The following is a 23,517-nucleotide window of genomic DNA, read 5'->3' as shown; positions in this document are numbered from 1 at the left end:
GTACATAGTTCTCACCATTCAACTTGATGGATGTCATTTGAACACTTAGATAATCTGAAGAAAGCATGATGCCTGTTTTGTTGTCATTCCCAACTACAGTTGAAGCCATCTCAATTATTTCTCCTTTGAATATACACCACAATCTCACACTTGTCACAAGACTTATCTCACTTATGATACCACCAACCCACTTTCTTCATCTGCACATTACACACGACACTCTAAAGCTGAAATCATTCAGTCAACACATTAAACACTTGGACTGCACATTGCGGGACCATTTACCACCAACACACCACTACTGAAATTACTCAGTCATTTCATCGAACACTTGTTCTTCATACTGCAGAACTGATTACACACAAGGTCTAGGGGTTCACTTTTAAGCATTTAGAATCATAGATATGTCAGCCACCACAACACAATCAACACCACACCACTGCTGTCGTGGACATCAGCAGTCTACTACTCTTCTTTCAGCACACATGCGAGCAAGAAAACACAAAAGAAACATGACTGATATGTGTATCAGTTTCACCCAGCACCACAACAACTAACTTTTGAAGCACACAAAAAAACATCAGCATTCACAGTCCATTTCTGAACACACGACAGCAGTGTCCATACCTGTATACGTCCAGCCCTCTTCGTACACTGAATAGAGGGTCTAGTACACCACTTCAACGACCACCACAGCACCGGCCAGAGGCATTCTCACCTCCAGGCCCTCAAAACGGCAACTCCTTTTCGGCCCTTTATCGAGTCTTCAATCAGATCAGCTGTAGGATGATGAAACCTACAGTGAAGCTGGCGGCGAACCCAGGAAGAAGACAGCAGCAAGAAAAAGAACACGAGACCTTAATGCTCTGATACCATGTGAATAAACCCTAGTTGTTTCTAGGTCAAAGTAGAGAAGAAGAAAGAAGAAAGAAAAGAGAAAGAAGAAGAAGGAGAGGAGAAGAGTGTTCGGCCAGACTAGAAGAGAGGATGTTCAAAAGTTACTCTCCTAGCCGACCCACTTGACTTTTATTCATAAAACTTAAGTTACAAGAAAGACAATTTTGTCCCTCATAGAAGATGGGACACATAACTTAAACTCAGATACAATAGACATTTCACTTTCAATAAGATACACCAGAATGACCAAAATACCCCTGACTCGAGCATTCTAACAGGAACCAAGCAATTTTGTAGGGATTTGGGTGCTTTTCCATAGGCAACTTTAGCTTTTCCACAGCTTCCCTAGATACCAGGTTCTCACTGCCGCCCCCATCAAGTATGACATTACAGACCTTGCCATCACAAGTAACACGTGTGGAAAATATTGTGTCTCTGCCAATCTTCAGCCTCCTTACCTTTTGGTGACATCATAACTCTTTGAGCCATCAAACTTTCACCTTGAGCTGGGCAAAAATCTCTCTATTCTTTTTCTTCTTCATAATGGTCATATTCCGGTTCCCCAATTCATTTTCTTCATCGTCAACCTCCACCAAGTTAACTCTTTGATGCAGGCAGGTGTAAGAAGCACGACCCTGTTCACCACATGTGAAGCAACGAAGATTGGATCTGCTGCCACCTTTAGAAGTACCCCCATCTGAATGGTTAGAGTTGCTGAATCTTGTGGGTTCTTTCCCTTTCTCATCCTTACCAACTCCAATAGAATTGTTAATTGTTACCCAACCCATGGTGTTAACTCCTTTGGCATTTTTAACAACTGTTTGCTCACTCCAAGCACTCTTAACAGCACTTGTATGGCATTGTTGCAGTGAGCTTGCATTAGGACAGGGCACCCTTACACCCTAACGAAATACTCATTCCTCAGCCATTAAGGCATATTGTTGAGTATCTTCTAGACTAAATAGTTTCACTACACTCATCTCATCTCTAATGGATGGGTTAAGTCCCGTGAGATGACGAGCTGTTAGTTGCTCATTGCTCTCATTAAGACCAACCCGAATATAGAGATTATTAAATTTTGATGTGTATTTTTCTACTGTCATCCCTTTTTTCCTCAATAAATGGAATCTCTCATATAACTCCATGGTGTAATCAGCTGGTAGAAATTGCTTCCTCATCTTTGACTTCATATGCTCCCATGTATTGATTTTTGGCTTCCCTTGACAAGAATGTTACTCTTCAACTTGCTTCCACCATTGAAGTGCAACACCTTTCAATTTCAGCTTAACTAACAACACCTTCCGTTCCTCGGCCATTGGTTTCCACTCAAAATAATTTTCCATGCTAGTTTCCCAATCCAAATAGTCTTCTGCATGCATCTTCTCTGGGAAATTAACAACTTCTATTTTGATTCCACCACCGTTAAGGTCTAAATCACGTACCGATTGTTCTTCTAACCCACCATGTTCAACCCCTCCATTTTTAGGGTTGTGGAAGGGATTCTCTTCCTCAACCTCAACTTCATCTCCAAGACTACCTTCTGGTATGTCTGAAGGTTCGCGGTTGCCTTCCGGAATCTCCATGCGGTCTTCCGCTCACTCCTGTCTTTGCAAGGCTTGCACAGTCCGTGACAAGTCTTCAATCATACGTTTCATCTCCAACATTTCCCCTTGTTGAACCTGGTTTCCTCTACCTCCATGTCCCCTATCATGATCTGCCATGGTTTTGATCTGGTTTCTTAAGCTAGGATACCAAATTTGATGTAGCAAATATATAAAACCAGTAGAAAACAGCAACAAGAATTGTTAAAATCTTCCGGTGAAACAGTATAGTTGAATCTGGAACAAAGAGCACCCCACTTTTAGGGATGAAATCACCACTTTAGTGGATGGTATAAGTCTTTAGGGCTTCAAAACAGTAAAAAGATGCTTCTACAAACATGATATGAGACTTATATAGCTGCCTCCAAGTTGAAACCTTCAATGCATATTGGGCAGGCTTCATTGATGATGAGTGATCCACCTTTGGGTACAATATTTTCATAGGTGGTAGTCTAATTTCTTAGGGAAGCAAGAAAGAATCCATTGTTGCCACTTGCCACGTCAAATTCTTAAATAAAGTACTAGACAATAGCTTGTGGAGTTTCAAAGCTACTTCGGTTGAAGACTCTCTTAAGGGAGCTCGGAATTGTGTTTGATGATCCCATTAAATAACCAAGCTGCAATTAGCATTAATACCATTCATGTTAGCAATAGAAAAAATTAACATTGCTCACAATCCAGTTCAGCATGATAGGAGTGAACACATTGAAGTTGATCTTGACTTCATCAAAGTGTAGGTGGCTACTAGAAAAGTTGTTTGTAAAGTCATAAAATCAAATAGCTGATGCATTTACAAAAGTTGTAGTTAAACTTAAATTATTGGTCAGTGTTAGTAAGTTGGGCATGATGAATATCTATGCTCAGCTTGAGGAGTGTTAAGGATACAGTAACCCACAGGGTTTATGTAAATTTCCTCATTGATATATAATTAATGAAGTGTAAGCTTCTCTTTTCCTTGTCTCTTTCTCTTCTTTTTTCTTCTACATTTCGTTTTCCTTCAAACCTTCTTCCATTTTATCTTATGTAAACCAACTATTACCCTTTTGTGCAAGGATTTTTTTGGGAATTTGATTCCAAATATTTCATTGTCTATTTTAGTTTGTCATCAAGTATTACTTTATAAGATGGAAATTTTGCTGGTGTATTTCTTCAAATTTGGTTAAAGAAACCTTAGTATTTACCAGATGAAAATTTCTTATTTTTATTTTATTCTTGCGCTAGGATTATTTGTTTCAATTATGTAAACCAATCTTTCAATATTGGTTCACAGAATGAGTTTGGTGTTTGGGAGGTCTTTTTGCCAAACAATGCAGATGGTTCACCACCAATTCCTCATGGCTCCCGAGTTAAGGTAACTTTACCTTGACGATCAATGTAGTTTTTTCCTTTCCTGTCAATTAATAGATGCCTTTTGTTTTTCATTTTGTCTATAGCAAATTGGTTTGTACCTCACAAATCTGATTTCATTTGTGCATTTGATTTGTATTTATGGCATTTTGTTTGTTTTTTTATTGATCTATAAATTTCATTTTGTCTATAGCAAATTCATATTTATGACATTTAGTGAGTTATGGAGTGTGTTTCCACCTTGTGTATTCTTCATTTCTGCTTGAAGTTGGAGCTTTTTTCATCTCTATCATGGTGTATGTTTTGTTAGCACATACCATATTTAATACAGTAGGTTGAGATGGTTTGTTCATGTGCATAGAAGACCATCTACAGCACCTGCTAGAAAAAAGTAATCTGTTAGAAGTTGAAGGGGCTAGAAGAGCTAGGGGCAGACTGAAAAGGACTTGGGTGGAAATAATAAGAAATGATTTAAGTGCCCATAATTTAACAATGGATATAGCACTGAACTGAATGGATGGTGAAAACAGGACTGATAGGACAAGGTTTAATACTATATTTGATACATTTAGCAATGACCTAGTCCTTGGAGGTCTAATACTGAGGCGACCTAGTTAAGCCTTCTCAATGCCAAATAATGTGGGAATGGAAGGAGAAACATATGAAAAGGAGAAAGATGTGGTGCGGAATAGGTCCTGAGAGAATTAGGCATTTTTAGTATGGGTCCACAGGGTTTCACTAAGTCCAACCAACCCAGCTGCCTTTTATGTGTTGGAAAAAGCATATGCTGTTTAACCAATCTTTACATGAAATCTCTCATATATGATCAATTGAATGCAACTCAACACAACAAAGGCTTGTCCCAACTATGAGGTTGACCACATGAATCTTTTTAACACTGGTCTGTTCAGTTCCATATCCATTGTTAAATTATGGGCCCTCAAATAACCTCTCACTACTTCAACTCTCAGTTTTAAAAGGCTAAAGGAGGCGGTGAGGTGATTGAGACTTGGAGAGGTGAGGCTGAGCCTTAACATTCTCTAGCTTAGTTTAATAATCATTCTGCTTAACTTGTTCATACATTGTATTTCTTTATTTGTAATTTTTTATGCATTATATATATATATATATATATAAGTGAGTCAGTTTATATATTTACTTATTTATTAATTTATTACATATATATTTGTTTTAACATGAATCCAATTGAATCCTTTGTTTTTGAAGTTTTCGTACTTCATTTTATGTTTATAACCTTTTCTACCTTAATAAAATAATCTTTTTACTTAATTTACATATATTCTTGTCCATTTTTATTGTAAAGTAATTTATAAATGTTTTCAAATGAACTGTTTTGTCATAAACAAATACATAACAACTCCATTGGAGCTTAATGGCTTTAAAGTGAGATTGGATAAAAAGAGTATGATAATTTTGATCAATTTTTATCTTATTGATATTTTCTGTTTTATTTACTTTTTATTTTTTTATTTTAAGGAAAAACCATAGCTATCATTTTTGGTATATAGATTGGTGGGTCCCACTGTCACATGTCACGGGTGAACATATGAATGGAGATGATATTTTCACATGTGGTACATTAAGACAGATTGGCACATCAGGATTATTATATTAAGTGAGAGGGAATCAAAGAGATATTTTTGGGTTAAGAGAGATGTTATAAGAGATTTTGAGTGTAAATTGCTTTATTTTATTAGTAACCAACTAAATAACCAAGTAATGTTTAGGGGTGTTCAAATTTGGTTGATAAACCAAAAACCAAACCAAATAAGCTAATTCGGCTATCGGTTCGGTTCGGTTTTTATTTAAAAAAAAAATCGGTTTTCGGTTTCAGTTTGGTTTGATTGAAATTTTCAACCAAACCAAATTATATCTGTTATTTAGTTAAGTATATTAAACATTAATGTTTTATTTAATACTTTATGCTAATTAATTATTATATTTCCCAATGAACAATTAATAATAGTTAATTAAAATCTAGACTTATTATTAATTGTTCATTAATCATTAATTATTTTTGAAAATGGCCAATTGGCCAATTCCCCATTGGCATAGGGCTTTGGGCCTATTTTAGCTTTTAATTAATAATAGCTAATTAATTAAAACCATTGGGCTTTGGGGTCATTCTAACTTTTAATTAATAATAGTTAATAGTTAATTAATTAAAACCATTGGGTTTTGGGGCCATTTTAACTTTTCATTAATAACACTTATTAAATTCTTGTCATTCATGTGGAACCAAGGTCCAACCAAGCAGAAAACCGAACCAAACCAAATTCGGTTAGGGTCGGTTTGGTTCTAAAATATAATTTGGTTCGGTTCGGTTAGAGGAAATGGTAAAACTGAATAGTCGGTTAGGTCCTTGGTTTGAACCGAATAGAACCGACCGTTGTACACCCCTAGTATTGTTAATTATTGTTAGAATTGACAGTACACGGGTAGTTAAGTCTTTTGTCTATCTAATTAAGGTTGAGTGGTCTATTTTGTTTGGGTTTAAGTTGTGTGTCCCATACTTAATGAGGGACAAATTTGTCTTTTGTAATCTAATACAAAGAGTATAAATATAAAGTGGGTCGGCTGAGAGTGTGTGACTTTTCTTCTTCTCATAAGGAACCCTTTCTCTTCTCACTTCAGACCTAGAACTGAACTAGGGTTAATCGAATAATTCACATGGTATCCGCATTATCTTACCCCTTTTGTGAGGAATACCACAGGAAGATGGATCAAAGAGACCATTAACCTCTATTGGAAGATTCCACTTGCACCCAAATAAAGTGAACAACCATACCCAAATGTTTTCTATAAAAGGAACAAGATATAAATAAGTGGTGACAACCATGGTTTTCAAAACCGGACTGGACCGGATGGTCGGACTGGAAAAACCGGAAGATTCCACTTGCACCCAAATAAAGTGAACAACCATACCCAAATGTTTTCTATAAAAGAAACAAGATATAAACAAGTGGTGACAACCATGGTTTTCAAAACCGGACTGGATCGGATTGTCGGACTGGAAAAACCGGGAACCGGTTAGGTGATTGGTTTCGGTTTTCCCCAAAACCGGGATTTCTTAAAAAACCATTGATTTTGGTCAGCAAACCGCTGACTCGGGCGGTTAACCGTTCAAACCCTTCAAACGGTTTTGACCGTTTTTTATTTTTTAATTTTTTTTGTTATAACGGGTCGACCGCTTGGTTCGAACGGTCGGACCATTCGACTCGGTAACCGAACCCCTGACCGGTTCGGTCTCCTGGTCGGTTTTAAAAACCATGGTGACAACTCTCATCGTTGGATTTGCAAAGAACAGACCTACTAGGGGATAAGCAAAGAGATGGTCTTCTTTTTTGTAGATTATCCAAAGTGTTAATCTTCTTGAGACAAACATCCCAGCAAAAGGCATCTAGTTTTGGGGTACCAGTTTACACCAAACCTCAATAGAATGAAAACTTGGGGAGAGGGTGAAGAACACAAAGAATGGAATGACTATCAAAATTAGAAGGGTCGAGACAAATAGTATCAAGAATGTGTAATAGAGTAACCACATTCTCAGATTCACTGTCTCTCAACCCTCTACGAAAACCAAAGTTTCAATTAAGGCTCAAGGGAAGTGAAGAGTGGGCAATGAAAGTAGATACTAGAGTCTTTTTGAATGAAGAGATGGCAAACAAAGAAGGGAAATGTCTTTTAGAGGACAATTTCCAATCCAAGTGTTATCTTCCCGAAACCAAACAGAATCCCTATGCACACATCATACCTTACAAAAGGAAGATAGGAAGAATGATGTGAATTGCCTTTCAAGGTGATGCCAACGTAGCCCTGTGGGATACACCTGCATCCCAACTGTTTTTCAACTTACCATGAATGCTAGCAATTACCTAATGCCAAGGTCTCTTCCACTCTAACAGCCACCTCCACAACAATTTTTCCAAAGGTGCCAAGTTCTTCTTAACCACATTGCCTATGGCTAAGCCCCCTTCTTTCTTACTTCTGCATACGAATACGATCCCCCAATTAACTAGATGCTCTTTCTTCCCTTCTCCTGGTTCTCAAAGGAAATCCCTCATAATTTTCTCTAACTCCCTAGCCTCTCTCTACAGTATTTTGAAGACCAAGAGATAGTAGAGAGGTAAGTTTGATAAGGTTTGTTTTATTAGGATAATTCTACCCTCCCCAATGAAATGTTCTTTCATAAAAGCACTTTTATAAAAGTGTTTTTATAAAAGTAATTTAATAAATGTACTTTCATAAGGGTATATTTTGAAAAATTGATAGAAAATGAAGGACAAAATAGTCACAAATGCATATTTAAGTGCTTATTGGAGAAAGACTAATTGACTACCAAACACCCAATATGAAATAATTGCTTATTTTTTAAAATAAGCACTTGAGAAAGTTGGGTGCCAAATGCAAATAAGTGCGTATTCGAATAAGCACTTATTTTTAACATAAGCACTCCCAAACATGGCCTTAAACCTCTTGAAGTTGGGAAGAAATCTTTAACCACCCTATTTATCAGAATAGAGTAATGACAAGATTGTAAGCAACTATTAACCCAATTGCACCATCTCTCCCCAAAACCACAATTCTTCATCACCTCTAATAGAAAACTTTGGTCCACCAAGTCATAAGGTTTCTCCGTGTCCAACTTACACACAAATCCTTTGCTTCTGGTCCTCTTCATTTCCTCCACGTACTCATTGGCTACTAGAATTTGGTCAACAATCTGTTGAAGGCCCCTTGAGGCTGACTTATAAGAGGTGGGAGAATAGCCTTTAACCTCAAAGACAACACTTTCACCAAAATTTTATATATGCTAGTCACTAAACTGATGGGCCTAAAATCCTTGGGGTGTGTAACATCTGGCTTTTTGGGTATCAAGGCTAGAAAGGTGGCATTAATCCCCTGGCTTATAAAGTGATTATCTGCAAATTGATGGAAATCCTCACACAGGTCAACCTTTAACACTTCCCAACAATCTAGATAGAAAGCCATGGTAAAGCCATTTGACTTTTCTACTTCTTTGTTCTATGTTTAAGATATTTTTGAACTCCTGGTTTCTTAATTTGTTGTGTTTTAACTTTTATTAATTTTACATATATATTTACACCATTGATGCATACATACAAATAGTGAACCTGAAACACTGATCTCAACTGTTGACTTGTGCTGCCAATATTAGACCCTATCTTAACCATGTAATCATTAATCACAGATCCGTATGGACACTTCATCTGGTGTCAAAGATTCAATTCCTGCTTGGATCAAGTTCTCTGTACAAGCTCCTGGTGAAATTCCATACAATGGCATATATTATGATCCTCCAGAAGAGGTAAGATAGCCTCTAGCTGGCTTACCAGAAAAATAGTGAAGCTCTTGTGATTCTATTCTAGTTTACCCTAAATGAACTGCCTTTATTTGATGCTTCTTTTTCTTTTGTTATTTTCCCCCTCATTTTTCTATTGTAAATGTTGTTACAGGAAAAGCATGTATTTCAACATCCTCAGCCTAAAAGACCTAGATCACTGCGAATATATGAGTCACATGTGGGGATGAGTAGTACGGTGTGCATTTCTCCTCTTTGAAATTTATGGGCTATTAACTCTTATATACTAAAAACTTGAATATATTTAAAAGCAATGTTGACCCATTGTTAATGCATATATACCATATATATACTTAATACAATAGAGTTTACCACTTGTACACTAGGAGCCCCATTTTCAAGTTAACTTTGTGTTGCAGGAGCCAGTTATCAACACATATGCCAACTTTAGAGATGAAGTGCTCCCTCGCATTAAAAAGCTTGGATATAATGCTGTTCAGATAATGGCCATTCAAGAACATTCATATTATGCTAGTTTCGGGTATTTCTTTAACATTTTTGTGAAAGATAAAATAATGTTAGTGGAGCATTTAACATTTGAACCATCTTTATGTCATTGCTTCCTTTTTGCCATCTTGCATTATTCCTTTTATTGTTTATTCTTTTGGTTTTGTTCACTTTGTGTCCGATCTCTTTCTACTTGATCCATTTTTCTGGGCCTGTTGTTTTTTTTTTTGATAAATGTTTGCTTGGTCCTGTTGTTAGTCAATCACAGTTGCATTTTTTTAAATGTGTTGCAGGTACCATGTCACCAACTTTTTTGCACCTAGCAGCCGTTGTGGAACTCCAGATGATCTTAAGTCTTTGATAGACAGAGCTCATGAGCTAGGACTGCTTGTGCTTATGGATATTGTTCACAGGTGATAGATTTTCTATGTCAATGTGTATTCTTATGGCAACCTAAGCTATAAGATTTCTTTTGTATTATGAATTCACACTATTGGGAGACATAAATTGATATACTATTCTTTATGATTCTGGGATATAAAAACAGTGATTATCATCACTTATTTTGTTTCTGTCTATCCATCTTCTATTTGTATTGTTAGTAATAAAGTTTTGACTCCACGGGTAGTGTGGATGGTCTTAACAAGTTCTTGCCTCTGATTCTTCCTATAATGTTAGCTTGTGTCAAGAGCTAACTGATATCCATACAGATTTCTTTCCAGCTAGAATCTTTTAATTTCCATCTATTGCACTGTGTTTATGTTCTCTATTAAAGCATATACCAGCCAAATATTAGAGTGGTTACTTATGGGAGAATGGGACTTTCAAATATTACTTATTTGTTAGGATGGACTTTCACTGTCAATGTCATTGATAATAAATTGGCAATTTTTCTAATGTTTTTACAAGATAAAGAGTGTTTCCTTCAATTACAAGTGGACTATTAATCTATGAGTACAAGTTGGCAGTTTGGTGGCATGCCCACGTAGGGGTATAGATACGGGATATTCTTATAGATAATATTTTTTGGCACATTATATTTTGATATGTTAGATGTCATATTACAAACTCTATTTTTGCATTTACGAAAAAATAAAGCTTATGGAGATTCTGTGCTCCTTTTTTTGACTATCCTTTCTTAGCAAGGTTTTGACACTTGATGGTTTGGCTTGTCTCGGACCCCCCCCCCCCCCCCCCTAATCTTTGGAAGAGATCCTCTCTCTTGGCCTCATGATGGTTTTGGTATGTTAGATGTCATATTACAAACTCTATTTTTGCATTTACGAAAAAATAAAGCTTATGGAGATTCTGTGCTCCTTTTTTTGACTATCCTTTCTTAGCAAGGTTTTGACACTTGATGGTTTGGCTTGGCTCGGACCCCCCCCCCCCCCCCCCCCCCCCCTAATCTTTGGAAGAGATCCTCTCTCTTGGCCTCATGATGGTTTTGGTGCTAGAGGACAGATGTTGTGGGAACTTTTTCCTTTTGTGATTTATTGGGGCCTTGGTAGGAGCAAAACAAGCAAATATTTGATACACTCCTAGCCCTTTATTAGGATGTGTGAATATCACTAGCATTACGATTTTAATTTAATTAGGTTGGAAGGTGGTATAATGTAAAGACTCTACTCTAGGAAATTTCTCCTTAATTCTGTTTTCTAGCGGTCTATCCAAAAAATAGAGAAAAAAAATTCTACATGCATGAAAAAGGAAGCATCAACATGTTAATGTTTTTGTGGGCAAAATTTCTTCTCTTCTGTTTTGATTTGGAAAGTATGTTCAGGGGTATCCAACAAATTATTAATATGACATGCTTCCAGAGGGAGAGGGCAAAGAAAACTGAGAGGGTTGGGGAATATGTCATAGGGGTAGAAGGAAATGAGGTGCTTCTTGGCTGCTAGTTGCTGTTGTGGTATGAGTGGTTCTGCTCTTAGTTTTCTTCTCAGGATTCTCAATGGTTTTACAGGCTTCTGTTTCATTTGGTTGGTTTTTGGTTAAGGTGGCTTGTACAAAGGCCACTGCTTGGTGGTGGTGGTGGTTAAGGTGGTTTGTGATGAGGTGGATGGCTTTTATGGTTCTATCATGGTTTGGGTTTTCTGAATTTTATGCTGGTGGTTTGGGGTGCAGTCGTGCCGAGCTGAGCCAAACTTTTGCATGTCTTGGCTCGATTCAACTAAAATACTACTAAACTCGGGTTCGAGTTCGATTTTGTTAGAGCTAGCCGAATAAGGGTAGATTAGTCATTTTATTTCTGTTAAGTTATGTGCTTATTTGGCAGTTTTAATAGAGACTTCCTGTCCCATACTTAAGTGGGGGCAGTTTAGTCTTTGTACTACTAATTAAAGGCTAATCCATATTAGGGTTGACTGATAGGGTTTAGGCTATCATGTTCGACTGTTCTCTTCTTCTTCTTCTTCTTCTTCATCTGCTCTTTTCCTGGTTCGAACTACTGTAGCTACAGGACAAACATGGTATCAGAGCAGGACGTTGCTCTCTAAATCTCCTCCCCTGCTCCTCTCTGTTCGTGACCTCATTTTTTTTTCTTTTTTCTTTCTGGGCTGAAAATGGAGAACACAGATTCGACCTAGCCCTGAGAACACTTCAGTCCTTCTTCCTCTGCACAGAACTTGACTGTTTTTCAAGAAAAAAAAAAAACAACTTCAGAAGTGGATGGTCGACTGAAGCTCTCCATCGGAGGTTGGTTACCTTTTTTTTGGTGTTGTTGGTATTTCTGGGTTGAAAGCCTTCAAAATCTGCTTGGACTGATCAGAACCTAGAAAACTAGGTTGTTTGGAGCCTTGGTTCTTGGAAAAAGGTCCAAGAACAGGCTGTGTTTACAGTGACCGAATGGTATAAGGGTATGTTTGACCCTTTTATGTGGGTCTGTAGTTGTTTTGAAGCCTTTGTTGGTCACAAGTGACCTGAATTGAATGACAGGTTACTGCAATGGTAGTAGTTGATGTTTTCTTTGGACTTGTAGTGCCCTCTGAAAAGGTCAGACAGATCTGTACCATGTGTGACGGCTATGGTTGTGTGGTGGTGCTTGTGATGCTCAATCTCTATTGAGCAGCTTCAAGAGGGCTTGTATGTGGTCAGTGAGTTGCTGAATTAATGTCAGTGTGATTCATGGTTTTCTGAAATCAGTAGTGGTGTGAACAAGAACAAAAGTTTGTGTACTTATCAACTGTGTTTGGGGACGGCTGTAGTGTCTGGGACATCTGTGTGTTTGGGGACTGATTGATTGTGACTGGTTGTGAACAGTGGTGATTGATTGTGACTGGTTGTGAGCCTATCATTTGTGTTTGGGGACTTCTATAGTGTCTGGAACATCAAACTCCTGACAGCAGTACTTAGTTGGCGACTGGGAATTCAGATTAGAGGTAGCATTGGAAGAGCATCATGGCAGCAACTGGAGATGGTTGTAGTGATCATAAACCTAGTGTGGTGATTCCCTCTGACTATCTGGGTGTGCAGATGACTTCAATTAAACTTAATAGTGAGAACTATGGACCATGGGCCAAGTCAGTGGAAGTTTTTCTCAAGGCAAAGAGGAAAGTGAAGCATGTGAAGGAAGATAAACCATCAGCTGACTCTTCAGGGTTTGATGACTGGGAACAGGAAGATGCCCAAATCATAACATGGTTATGGAATAGTATGGAACCCAAAATAAGTGCCAACTTTATGTTCTTAGATACAGCTAAGGACATATGGGAACATGCCAAGAAGCTTTATTCTGGGCAGGGTAATACTACAAGGGTATATCAGCTCTATCAGGAGTATTTCGATCTACAACAAGGGAATAAAACCCTAGAAGAGTACTATGCCAATATGAAGAACCTCAGAAATGAACTCAATGTCTATCATCCCCTCACTCCAGATGTTAAGGTTCAGCAACAACAGAGGGAACAACTAGATGTCACTGGGTTCTTAGTGGGGTTTAAATCAGAATATGAACCAGTTATGGCCCAAATATTGGGAGGCTCTACTCTTCCTACACTTGAGGAAGTTTTTGCACGGCTTCGTAGGATTTCTTTGGGACCTACAGAGAATCCCACATAGTCTGACAGATCAGCACTTGTGATAGCCAGAGGAGGTGGGCGTGGTATTAGAGGGGGAGAACATGCCTCCCGAGGAGGTTGTGGTGGTTCCGTATTTGGCCGTGGTGGTGGTCATGACTTAGGGGGAGGCCATGGTAAAGGAAAAAGTAACTCTACAAGGAAGTGCACCCATTGTGGCAGGGATGGACATTCGGTGAATTTTTGTTATGATCTCCATGGCCCTCCTTCTACATGGGTGCAGTAGCTGGTGGGGTTGATGTCAGTGATAACAAACAGGCAGATCTAACACCTTCCACATCTACATCTATTTCTGAGAAGGAGATGGTGAGTGTACCGCGTGATGAGTATGAGAGGTTCCTCCAGGCTACTTCACAGCATACTACAGCCACCCTTGCCCACTCAGGTATAGCTTGTCTGGCATCCAAACCCTCTCCCTGGATTATTGACTCTGGAGCCTCTGATCACATGACCGGGACTCCAGGTGTGTTCTCTTCCCTCTTTGAAACTTCCACATCTCAAACTGTTACCCTTGCCAACGGTTCCTCTTCTCCCATCTGTGGCGTTGGTAATGTTGACACAACTTCTCTTTCTTTATCATCTGTTCTATATGTCCCTAAGTTTCCATTCAATCTTATGTCTGTCAGTAAATTAACCAAGACTCTTAATTGCTCTATTACATTTTTCCCTTCCTTTTGTGTTTTTCAGGATCCAAGACGGGGAAGAAGATTTGTGGGGGGCATGACGCTGGTGGATTGTGAAGAAAACTGAAGAGAAGAGAGTTGAGGGTTCAACAATGAGGGTCTGAGAAGAGGATTTTGAACTCACTCTCTCTCAGCCCCCTAACGCTGTTTTATTAGAAATATTTGAATAATTACAAGGAGGCCCTTAGTTGGGCAAGAATTTACACAGAACTTAATATTGATAGGATGGACCTAGAATAAGGCCCATTACAGAAAAGAAACATAAATAACAAGAAGGAATAAGCAACCTATGGGCCATTCGGCCCATCTTCTCTACACTCCCCCTCAAGCTGAGCATAGATGTCAATCATGCCAAGCTTGCTGGTATCATGCTGAAGTTTTGCCTTGGGAATGCCTTTGGTGAGAAAATCTGCCAACTGTCCTTCAGATGTGATGAAAGGAAGACACACTTCACCCGAAGAGACCCTTTCCCTAATGAAGTGTCGATCAACTTCAATATGCTTGGTTCTATCATGTTGCACTGGGTTGTGAGCAATGTTGATGGCAGCATGATTATCACAGTACAACATTATTGGCTTGTCATATTCAACTCCAAGTTCTTCCATCAAAGATTTTAGCCATAATAATTCAGAAACCCCATGTGCCATGGCCCTGTATTCTGCTTCAGCAGAAGACCGAGCAACAACCGATTGTTTCTTGCTTCTCCAAGAAACAACATTACCAACTACCAAGTTGCAATACCCAGAGGTAGATCTTCTGTCATCAATGTTCCCAGCCCAGTCAGCATCGGTGTAGGCTTCAAGTTTCATATGACCATGCTTGGCAAACAGAATACCCTTTCCTGGGGAGCCCTTCAAATAACATAGGATTCTCTCTGCAGCTGCCATATGAGTGTCTTGGGGAGCATGCATGAATTGGTTAATGCAACTGACTGCATATGCAATATCTGGCCGAGTCATGCATAGGTACAAAAGTTTCCCAAGAAGTCTCTGAAAGATTCCTTTGTCTTCTAACAATGTCCCTTCTGAGGCTGAGAGTTTATGACTCATATCAATAAGAGTAGCAACTGGTCTAGTCCCCATCTTTCCAGTTTCAGAGAGTAAGTCAAGAACATACTTCCTTTGGGAGATAAGAATCCCATCCTTGGATCGAGCCACTTCTATGCCAAGAAAGTATCTCAATTCCCCCAAATCTTTAATCTCAAACTCTGTATGTAGAAAAGATTTTAGATCATGAATTCCTGAGGCATCATTACCAGTCACTACAATATCATCTACATACACAATGAGGTATACTGCCAGAGGTCCACTCCTCTTCACAAAAAGAGTATGATCGGACTGTGTCTGCACATATCCAAAGTTAACAAGTGCTGTTCTAAATCTCTCAAACCATGCTCTAGGGGACTGTTTTAGTCCATAAAGAGATTTTTTCAGCCTGCATACCTTCCCTTTCATATTAGTTCCATACATCCCTGGAGGAAGAGACATGTAAACCTCCTCATGTAACTCACCATTCAGAAATGCATTCTTCACATCCAATTGATAAAGGGGCCAGTCAAAGTGAGCAACTAAAGATAGAAGAACCCTCACAGATGTCATCTTGGCAACAGGTGCAAAAGTCTCTAAATAATCAATCCCATATGTCTGTGTATAGCCTTTTGCAACCAGCCTGGCCTTATACCTTTCAATGGTGCCATCAGCTCTGTATTTGATAGTAAAGACCCACTTGCAACCAACAGGATCCTTCCCTTCAGGCAAATCCACCACTTCCCATGTGTCATTCTTGTGTAGGGCATCGATTTCAGATCTCATAGCACCCCTCCATTCTGGAATCTTAAGAGCTTTTGACACAAACCTGGGAATAGGATGAGAAGCAACAGAAGAGAGATAGGTAAAGTATGAAGGTGAAAGCAAACTGTAAGAAAGGTGCTTGGAAATGCAGTGTGCAGTGCACTTCCGTTTTCCTTTCCTAACAGCAATGGGAATATCAAGGTTAGGAAAGGATGAATCCAAAGGTACTGAAACAGTACCTATTGTCTCTTCTGTGACTGGAAGTGTATGAGGCTCATGTGTTGTAGGAGAAACAACCTGCACATTTCTGGATCTTTTCCTGTGATACACCTTGGGATTGAGGATAGGACGAGGAGGTAGGGTACTGGGACAAGGAGAATGGAGCGACTGATCCACCCTTGATTCATTTGAAGGAGAGGCAGACACATCAAGAGACTCAACAGGGACAGGAAGAGGAAGAGCAAACACCTGTGTCAAATTCTCCCCCTGTGGACAATGTCCTTCTGGAGAGGAACCATAAAAGGGGGAAAGCTCATCAAAGGTGACATCCATTGAGACATACCGATTGCTAGACTTTGGATCAAAACAACACTAACCCTTCTGTGTGGGGGAATAACCAAGGAAGATACACTTTTGAGCTTTGGGTTCAAATTTATGCCTTTGGACACTTGGAACATGTACATAACAGGTGCAGCCAAAGACATGAATAGGAACAGGAAAAAGATCCTTGTCCGGATGAAGAAGAGTGAAGGGAGACTTAAACCCCAAAACCCTGGATGGCATGCGGTTTATAAGGTAGGTAGCAGTAAGTACAGTATCACCCCAAAACCTGGTAGGAACATGTGAGGCAAATAAGATACTTCTTGCAACCTCAACAATATGCCTGTTTTTCCTCTCAGCAACCCCATTCTGTTCTGGGGTCCAAGCACATGAGCTTTGATGAATAATCCCCATGTCGGAAAGATAACAGGATAGGTTTTTCTCAAATTATTCTTTTGCATTGTCCGATCTGAAGATCTTAATCCTGGTATCAAATTGGGTTAGAACAAATTCATCACGGGATTTCATCAGGAATATCCAAGTGAACCGTGAAAAGTCATCAATAAATAGGATAAAATATTTATAGCCACCCATGGAGGGTAAGTGGTAAGGTCCCCACACATCTGAATGCACAATATTAAAAGGAACAAAAGATCTTTTATTGCTCAAAGGATAATTGCTTTTACAATGCTTTGACAATTCTCAAGACTCACAATGTAGACTGGACAGACTAATTCCCTTAAACAGTTCAGGGAATAGATGACTCAAGGCAGAAAAAGACAGATGACCAAAACGATAATGACACAACATAATCCGACTAACAGACTCTGAAGAGACAGATCCAAGAGCAACATTCCCAAGATGATCAGTGCATTGTCCCGGAGTATCAAGCAGGTATATTCCGTTTGCCTCATGGCCACTCCCAATCACCTTCTGAGACTCCAGATCCTGAAAAACACAGTAGGAAGGAAAAAAAGTTACACAACAGTTTAGTGACTTGGTTAAACTACTCACAGACAACAGATTTGTATTTAGTTTAGGTACATGAAGGGCAGAAGGAAGGTACAAGGAATTCGTAGCCTTGATGGTTCCCTTACCAGAGATAGGGGCAAGTGAACCATCAGCTAAAGTGATTTTATCACGTCCAGGAAGTAAGTTATTTGAAACAAACGAGGTAGACAGATTGGTCATATGGTCAGAAGCACCTAAGTCAATAATCCAAGGGATCTTGAGATTACCTGAAGAGGTAGCCTGATTGGCAGAAGCCCTTATACCTGAATGAGCAAATGCTGAAGTAGTAGAATTTCTTGAAGGGTTGGAAGGAGAGGTCACATCACTCAGCTGACTGATCATCTTCCCAAACTTTTCATATTCTGCTCTCATGGCTGCCAACTGTGCAGAAGCAGACATCTCTTCACTATCTGGCCCGGCAGCTACATTTGCACTTCCTGATCTTTTACTATCATGTTTTTTCTGAAACCGAATGGGAACAAGATTAGGATGTAACTTCCAACACTTGTCTTTGGTGTGCTTCGGCTTCTTGCAGTACTCACATATAACTTCTTTCTTTCCTGTGCCACTAGAAGTTCCAGCATTACCTTTAGGTTTAATCCCCATATTGGCAAAGTGATCATTAATATCAGCCCCTTGAACCTGAACAGCCCTTCTGCTCTCTTCACTACTCACCAATGCATAAGCTTGTGACAAAGAGACACACTCCTTAGAAAGAATATTCTGTTTTGTGATATCATATTCTGAGTTTAGTCCAGTTAAGAACTCAAAAACCCTGTTCCTTTCAACCAATTTTTTGTAGGTCTCTGCATCATTGGTGGTGTCCCAAGTTACAGCTTCTATTAGGTCAATCTCTTTCCATAGGGACTTAAGGGTTGAGAAATATACAGCAAGAGGTTTCTCTCCTTGCCTTAAATTCTTTACATCACTTCTCAATTTATATGCCCGGGCCACATTGAGTTTTTGGGAATAGGTTTCTGCAACACTCTCCCAAATTTCCTTTGCTGAATTCATCCATAGGTAGTGTTGACTGATTTGTGGCTGCATTGAGTTCACAAGCCACCCAATAGTGTAATTTTTTTGCATCCACTTCTCGTAGGATGGATCATCTTCTGGGGGAGCTTTCTTACTCCCGGAAATGAACCCCCATTTTCCTCTACTACATACATGAATCTTTACTGATGGTGGCCATGCCAGATAATTAGTTCCATCTAGTTTAACTGTGGTCACAGTCAATAAGGAGTCACTTGGAGTCCCCTGAACCAGTCCATATTCAGCACCACTTTTGTTTTCAAACTCTGAGTACATCATGTAAACACTCCAAATATGATTTCAGATGACTTCTACAAGTATACTGAATAAGGACAAGCAAGAACAGAGTTCAGCCGATCACAAGAAGGCAATACACTGAGTTCAGCCTTCAAGAAGTAAAACAGAAACTTCTAGATACTCAGCCGAAGTACCCTTTTCAAATCTGGACCTCAAAGTAAATACCACTTGGCACTCAGCCGAAGTACCCTTTTTACAAACACAGTGTGGGCAATAGAGACAACCCCATTGTCAAGAGGAGAAAAAAGGCCTCAAGAACAGTTCGTACAGCCCCCCAAAAAACAGCCAGATATAAGCAACAATCCACAGCCTTGTTACAGGGATGTTTCAGCTGTTTGACAGTCCAATAAGGAGTGAAAAACAGCCCAGAAATTTCTAGGTTAAACCAGATTCAATGGCAGCCGAAGGTAGTACAGAACAACCAAAGCTTTCGGACAGTTCAACAGTCCAAACACAGTCGAATGCAATACAGAACAACCGAAAGAAAACTGAACCCAGAAATCTGAGTACAACCTACAGTTTCGAACCAGAAGAAAACTGAACCCAGAAATCTGAGTACAACTTACAGTTTCGAACCAGAAATCTGAGTATAGCTTACAGTTTAGAACCAGAAGAAAACTGAACCCAGAAATCTGAGTACAACTTACAGTTTTGAGCTTCAACAGAACCGAACTATTCCTCTTCCCCTTTTTCTTTTCTCTGATTCTTCCTGGCCACCGAACCACTTCTCCAAGAGATTCAAGTCTTGGGCACTTCCAATGACCTCCAAGAATCAGGCAACACGAGTCAAGCTTCCAGCCCTAGGATACTGAAGTTCAGGTATGCCCTGATACCATGAAGAAAACTGAAGAGAAGAGAGTTGAGGGTTCTGCAATGAGGGTCTGAGAAGAGGATTTCGAACTCACTCTCTCTCAGCCCTCTAACACTGTTTTATTAGAAATATTTGAATAATTACAAGGAGGCCCTTAGTTGGGCAAGAATTTACACAGAACTTAATATTGACAGGATGGACCCAGAATAAGGCCCATTACAGAAAAGAAACATAAATAACAAGAAGGAATAAGCAACCTATGGGCCATTCGGCCCATCTTCTCTACAGATTGCATTACCTTGACGGTGGTGGATCGTCATTTGCACTTCAAACTTCACTCACTCCTCTACAGTGGCATTATCGACTGGGACATCCATCTCTCAAGGCACTCAAGATACTGGTTCCGTCTTTGAGTCATTTGTTGTCTTTACAGTGTGAGTCGTGTCAGTATGGGAAACATTGTCGAGCTCCCTTCAGTCCTAGAGTTGATAGTCGTATGTTGAGTCCTTTTGCTTTGGATCATTTAGATGTTTGGGGTCCGATTAAAATAGAGTTTTATAATGGTTACAAGTATTTTGTCACTTTTATTGATGATTGTTCAAGGATGACATGGATTTATTTATTGAAAGAAAGGAGTGAATTATTTTCCATTTTTCAAAAATTCCATGCTGAAATACATACACAATTTGGGGTTCCAATCAAAGTTCTTTGCTCAGATAACGATCGTGAATACTTTCTTACTTCCTTTCAACAATATTTAAAACAGCATGGCATCATTCATCAAACTTCATGTGCATCCACTCCTCAACAAAATGGGGTGGCTGAATGAAAGAACCGTCATCTCCTTGAAACTACTCGGTCTATTCTTCATCATATGAGTGTTCCTAAATGATTTTGGAGTGATGCTGTACTTACTGCGTGTTTCCTTATTAATCGGATGCCCTCCTTCATTTTTCTTGGTCGGTCTCCCTTCTCTATTTTGTTTCCTACCTTGTCTCCCTTTCCATTAACACCTTGCATCTTTGGCTGTGTGTGCTTTGTTCACTATCTGAGTCCTGGGATAGACAAGCTGGATGCACGCTCTATTAAGTGTGTCTTTCTTGGCTATTCTCGGACTCAAAAAGGGTACAAGTGTTACAATCCCATTACTCGGAAGTGTTATGTCTGTCCTGATGTCACCTTTTTTGAGTCTGTCCCCTTCTTCTCGGAACCTGAAGCATCAGTGTCTCCACCTTTGCTTCCTCTTCCTCTTCCAGTCAATGATCCCGTTTCGGGTGTTCTAGTTGGGGTTGACCCTTTACCTCCTCCAGTGCAGATCCCTACTGAACGACCACCGATCCGGCACGTGTATACTCATCGACAGACACCGGCTCCTACTCCAGCTTCTACCTTGTCTGTGGATCTTGTTGTTGCTCCTGTCCCAGAACCTTCAGGACTTGATCTTTCCATTGCTTTACAAAAAGGTAAACGTAGTTGTACCCTCCATCCCATTTCCAATTTTGTTTCAGTCTCTCGTCTCTCGCCTTTCCGCTTCACATTGCTAGTTTGTTTCACTGTTGTCATCTATTTCTATACCTAAGAATGTCCAAGAGGCTCTTAGCTCACCTGGGTGGTGGCAGGCAATGGAGGAGGAACTCTTTGCCCTTCAGCATACTCAAATGTGGGAGCTCACTACTCTTCCTCCTGGTAAGCATGTTGTGGGTTGTAAATGGGTGTATACTGTTAAATACTTACCGGATGGTAGCATGGAGCGTTTGAAGGCCAGACTTGTTGCTAAAGGTTATTCACAGTTGTATGGGGTGGACTATATGGAGACCTTCTCTCCAGTGGCTAAGATCGGCTCTGTCCATGTCTTAATTTCCCTGGCAGTTATGTATGATTGGCCCTTGTTTCAATTAGACATAAAAATGCCTTCCTTCATGGTGACCTTATGGAGGAGGTATATATGGAGCAACCACCTGGGTTTGTTGCTCAGGGGGAGGATGGTAAGGTGTGCAGATTGAAAAATGTTGTTTATGGATTGAAAAAGGCAATTTATTGAAGTGGTGAAGAATTTTGGAATGAAACAATGCCAGGTTGACCACTCGGTGTTAAGCTATGATTCAGAAGCTGGAATGGTTTTATTAGTGGTCTATGTGGATGATATTGTCATAACTGGTAGTGACAAATTGGGGATTGATAAACTAAAGGTCTTTCTGCAAAATCATTTTCAAACAAAAGACCTTGGGACATTGAAGTATTTCTTGGGTATAGAAGTTGCTAGATCAAGACAAGGTGTAAACCTATGCCAAAGAAAATATGTTCTTGATCTGGTGGATGAAACAAGAATGTTAGGTGCAAAACCGGCTGAAACTCCCATGGAGCCAAATGCTAAGTTGAGCAGTGATACAGGGGAAATATTTGATGATCCTAGAAGGTATAGACGGTTAGTGGGGAAGCTGAACTATTTGACTATCACGAGACCAAACATCTCCTTTGCAGTCAGTATGGTGAGCCAATTTATGCAGAACCCTCGGATACCTCACTGGGATGCAGTTCTTAGAATTATAAGGTACCTAAAGGGAGCTCCAGGCCGTGGGTTATTGTACAAACCAGGAGGAAGACTTGAAGTAATTGGGTATACAGATGCAGATTGGGCAGGCTCTATGTCTGATAGAAGATCTACTACAGGCTACTGCACATTTCTTGGAGGAAATCTTGTGACATGGAAGAGTAAGAAGCAAATGGTTGTGGCAAGGAGCAATGCTGAAGCCGAATACAGAGCCATGGCACACACTACATGTGGATTAGTATGGCTGAGGAATCTCCTACAAGAAATCGGGTTCTCCATGGATAAACCTATGAAATTGTAATGTGACAATCAAGCTGCACTCCACATCTCATCTAACCCTGTTTTTCATGAGAGAACAAAGCACATAGAGATTGATTGCCACTTTGTGAGGGAGAAGGTCCTTACTGGAGAGATAAGCACAGAACATGTGGGCTCAGGTGATCAATGGACAGATTTGTTTACAAAAGGCTTAAGCTTAGGGAGAGTGAACTATATATGTAACAAGCTGGGATTATATGACATATATTCTCCAGCTTGAGAGGGAGTGTTAGAGCTAGCTGAATAAGGGTAGATTAGTCATTTTATTTCTGTTAAGTTATGTGCTTATGTGGCAGTTTTAATAGAGACTTCCTGTCCCATACTTAAGTGGGGGCAGTTTAGTCTTTGTACTACTAATTAGAGGCTAATCCATATTAGGGTCGACTGATAGGGTTTAGGCTATCATGTTTGATTGTTCTCTTCTTCTTCTTCTTCTTCTTCTTCTTCTTCTGGTTCGAACTACTGTAGCTACAGGACAAACAGATTTGAACTCTATTTCTTTATTCGATCTTGGTTTGGTTAAATATTCTATGAGCTCGAGTTTGGCTCGAAAGCTTAAAAATGAGTATATTTTTATATTATATATATTAAATATATAGTATATTCTTATATTATAGAATATAAAAATATATTTTTATAATAACTAACCGAGCCAAACTTTTTATTAGTCAAGCTCGAGTTTGAATTACTAATAGAGATTGCCTTCAGATTTGAA

The 23,517-nt window shown here is 39.4% G+C and overlaps 1 protein-coding gene across 3 annotated transcripts in view; it reads left to right on the top strand.

The window, feature by feature from the left end:
* The window catches only part of LOC104587877 (1,4-alpha-glucan-branching enzyme 1, chloroplastic/amyloplastic), a 123,651-nt gene that overhangs the window by 49,910 nt on the left and 50,224 nt on the right, over positions 1 to 23,517 (top strand). For all 3 annotated transcript variants that reach the window (XR_002022160.2, XR_016077166.1, XM_010245635.3), the window contains exons 7-11: positions 3,769 to 3,849; positions 9,079 to 9,195; positions 9,344 to 9,427; positions 9,609 to 9,730; positions 9,990 to 10,109. Coding sequence is in view for 1 of the 3 variants with exons in the window: in XM_010245635.3 (XP_010243937.2) it covers positions 3,769 to 3,849; positions 9,079 to 9,195; positions 9,344 to 9,427; positions 9,609 to 9,730; positions 9,990 to 10,109 (524 nt within the window). In the remaining 2 variants the exon portion in view is untranslated. The remainder of the gene's footprint in view (positions 1 to 3,768; positions 3,850 to 9,078; positions 9,196 to 9,343; positions 9,428 to 9,608; positions 9,731 to 9,989; positions 10,110 to 23,517) is intronic.

Source organism: Nelumbo nucifera, chromosome 6 (genome assembly GCF_055504915.1).
Source record: "Nelumbo nucifera cultivar China Antique chromosome 6, China Antique-T2T, whole genome shotgun sequence".
Lineage (NCBI taxonomy): Eukaryota > Viridiplantae > Streptophyta > Magnoliopsida > Proteales > Nelumbonaceae > Nelumbo > Nelumbo nucifera.
The sequence above is the reverse complement of the archived record's forward strand: the minus strand, read 5'-3'. Positions and strand labels throughout refer to the sequence as shown.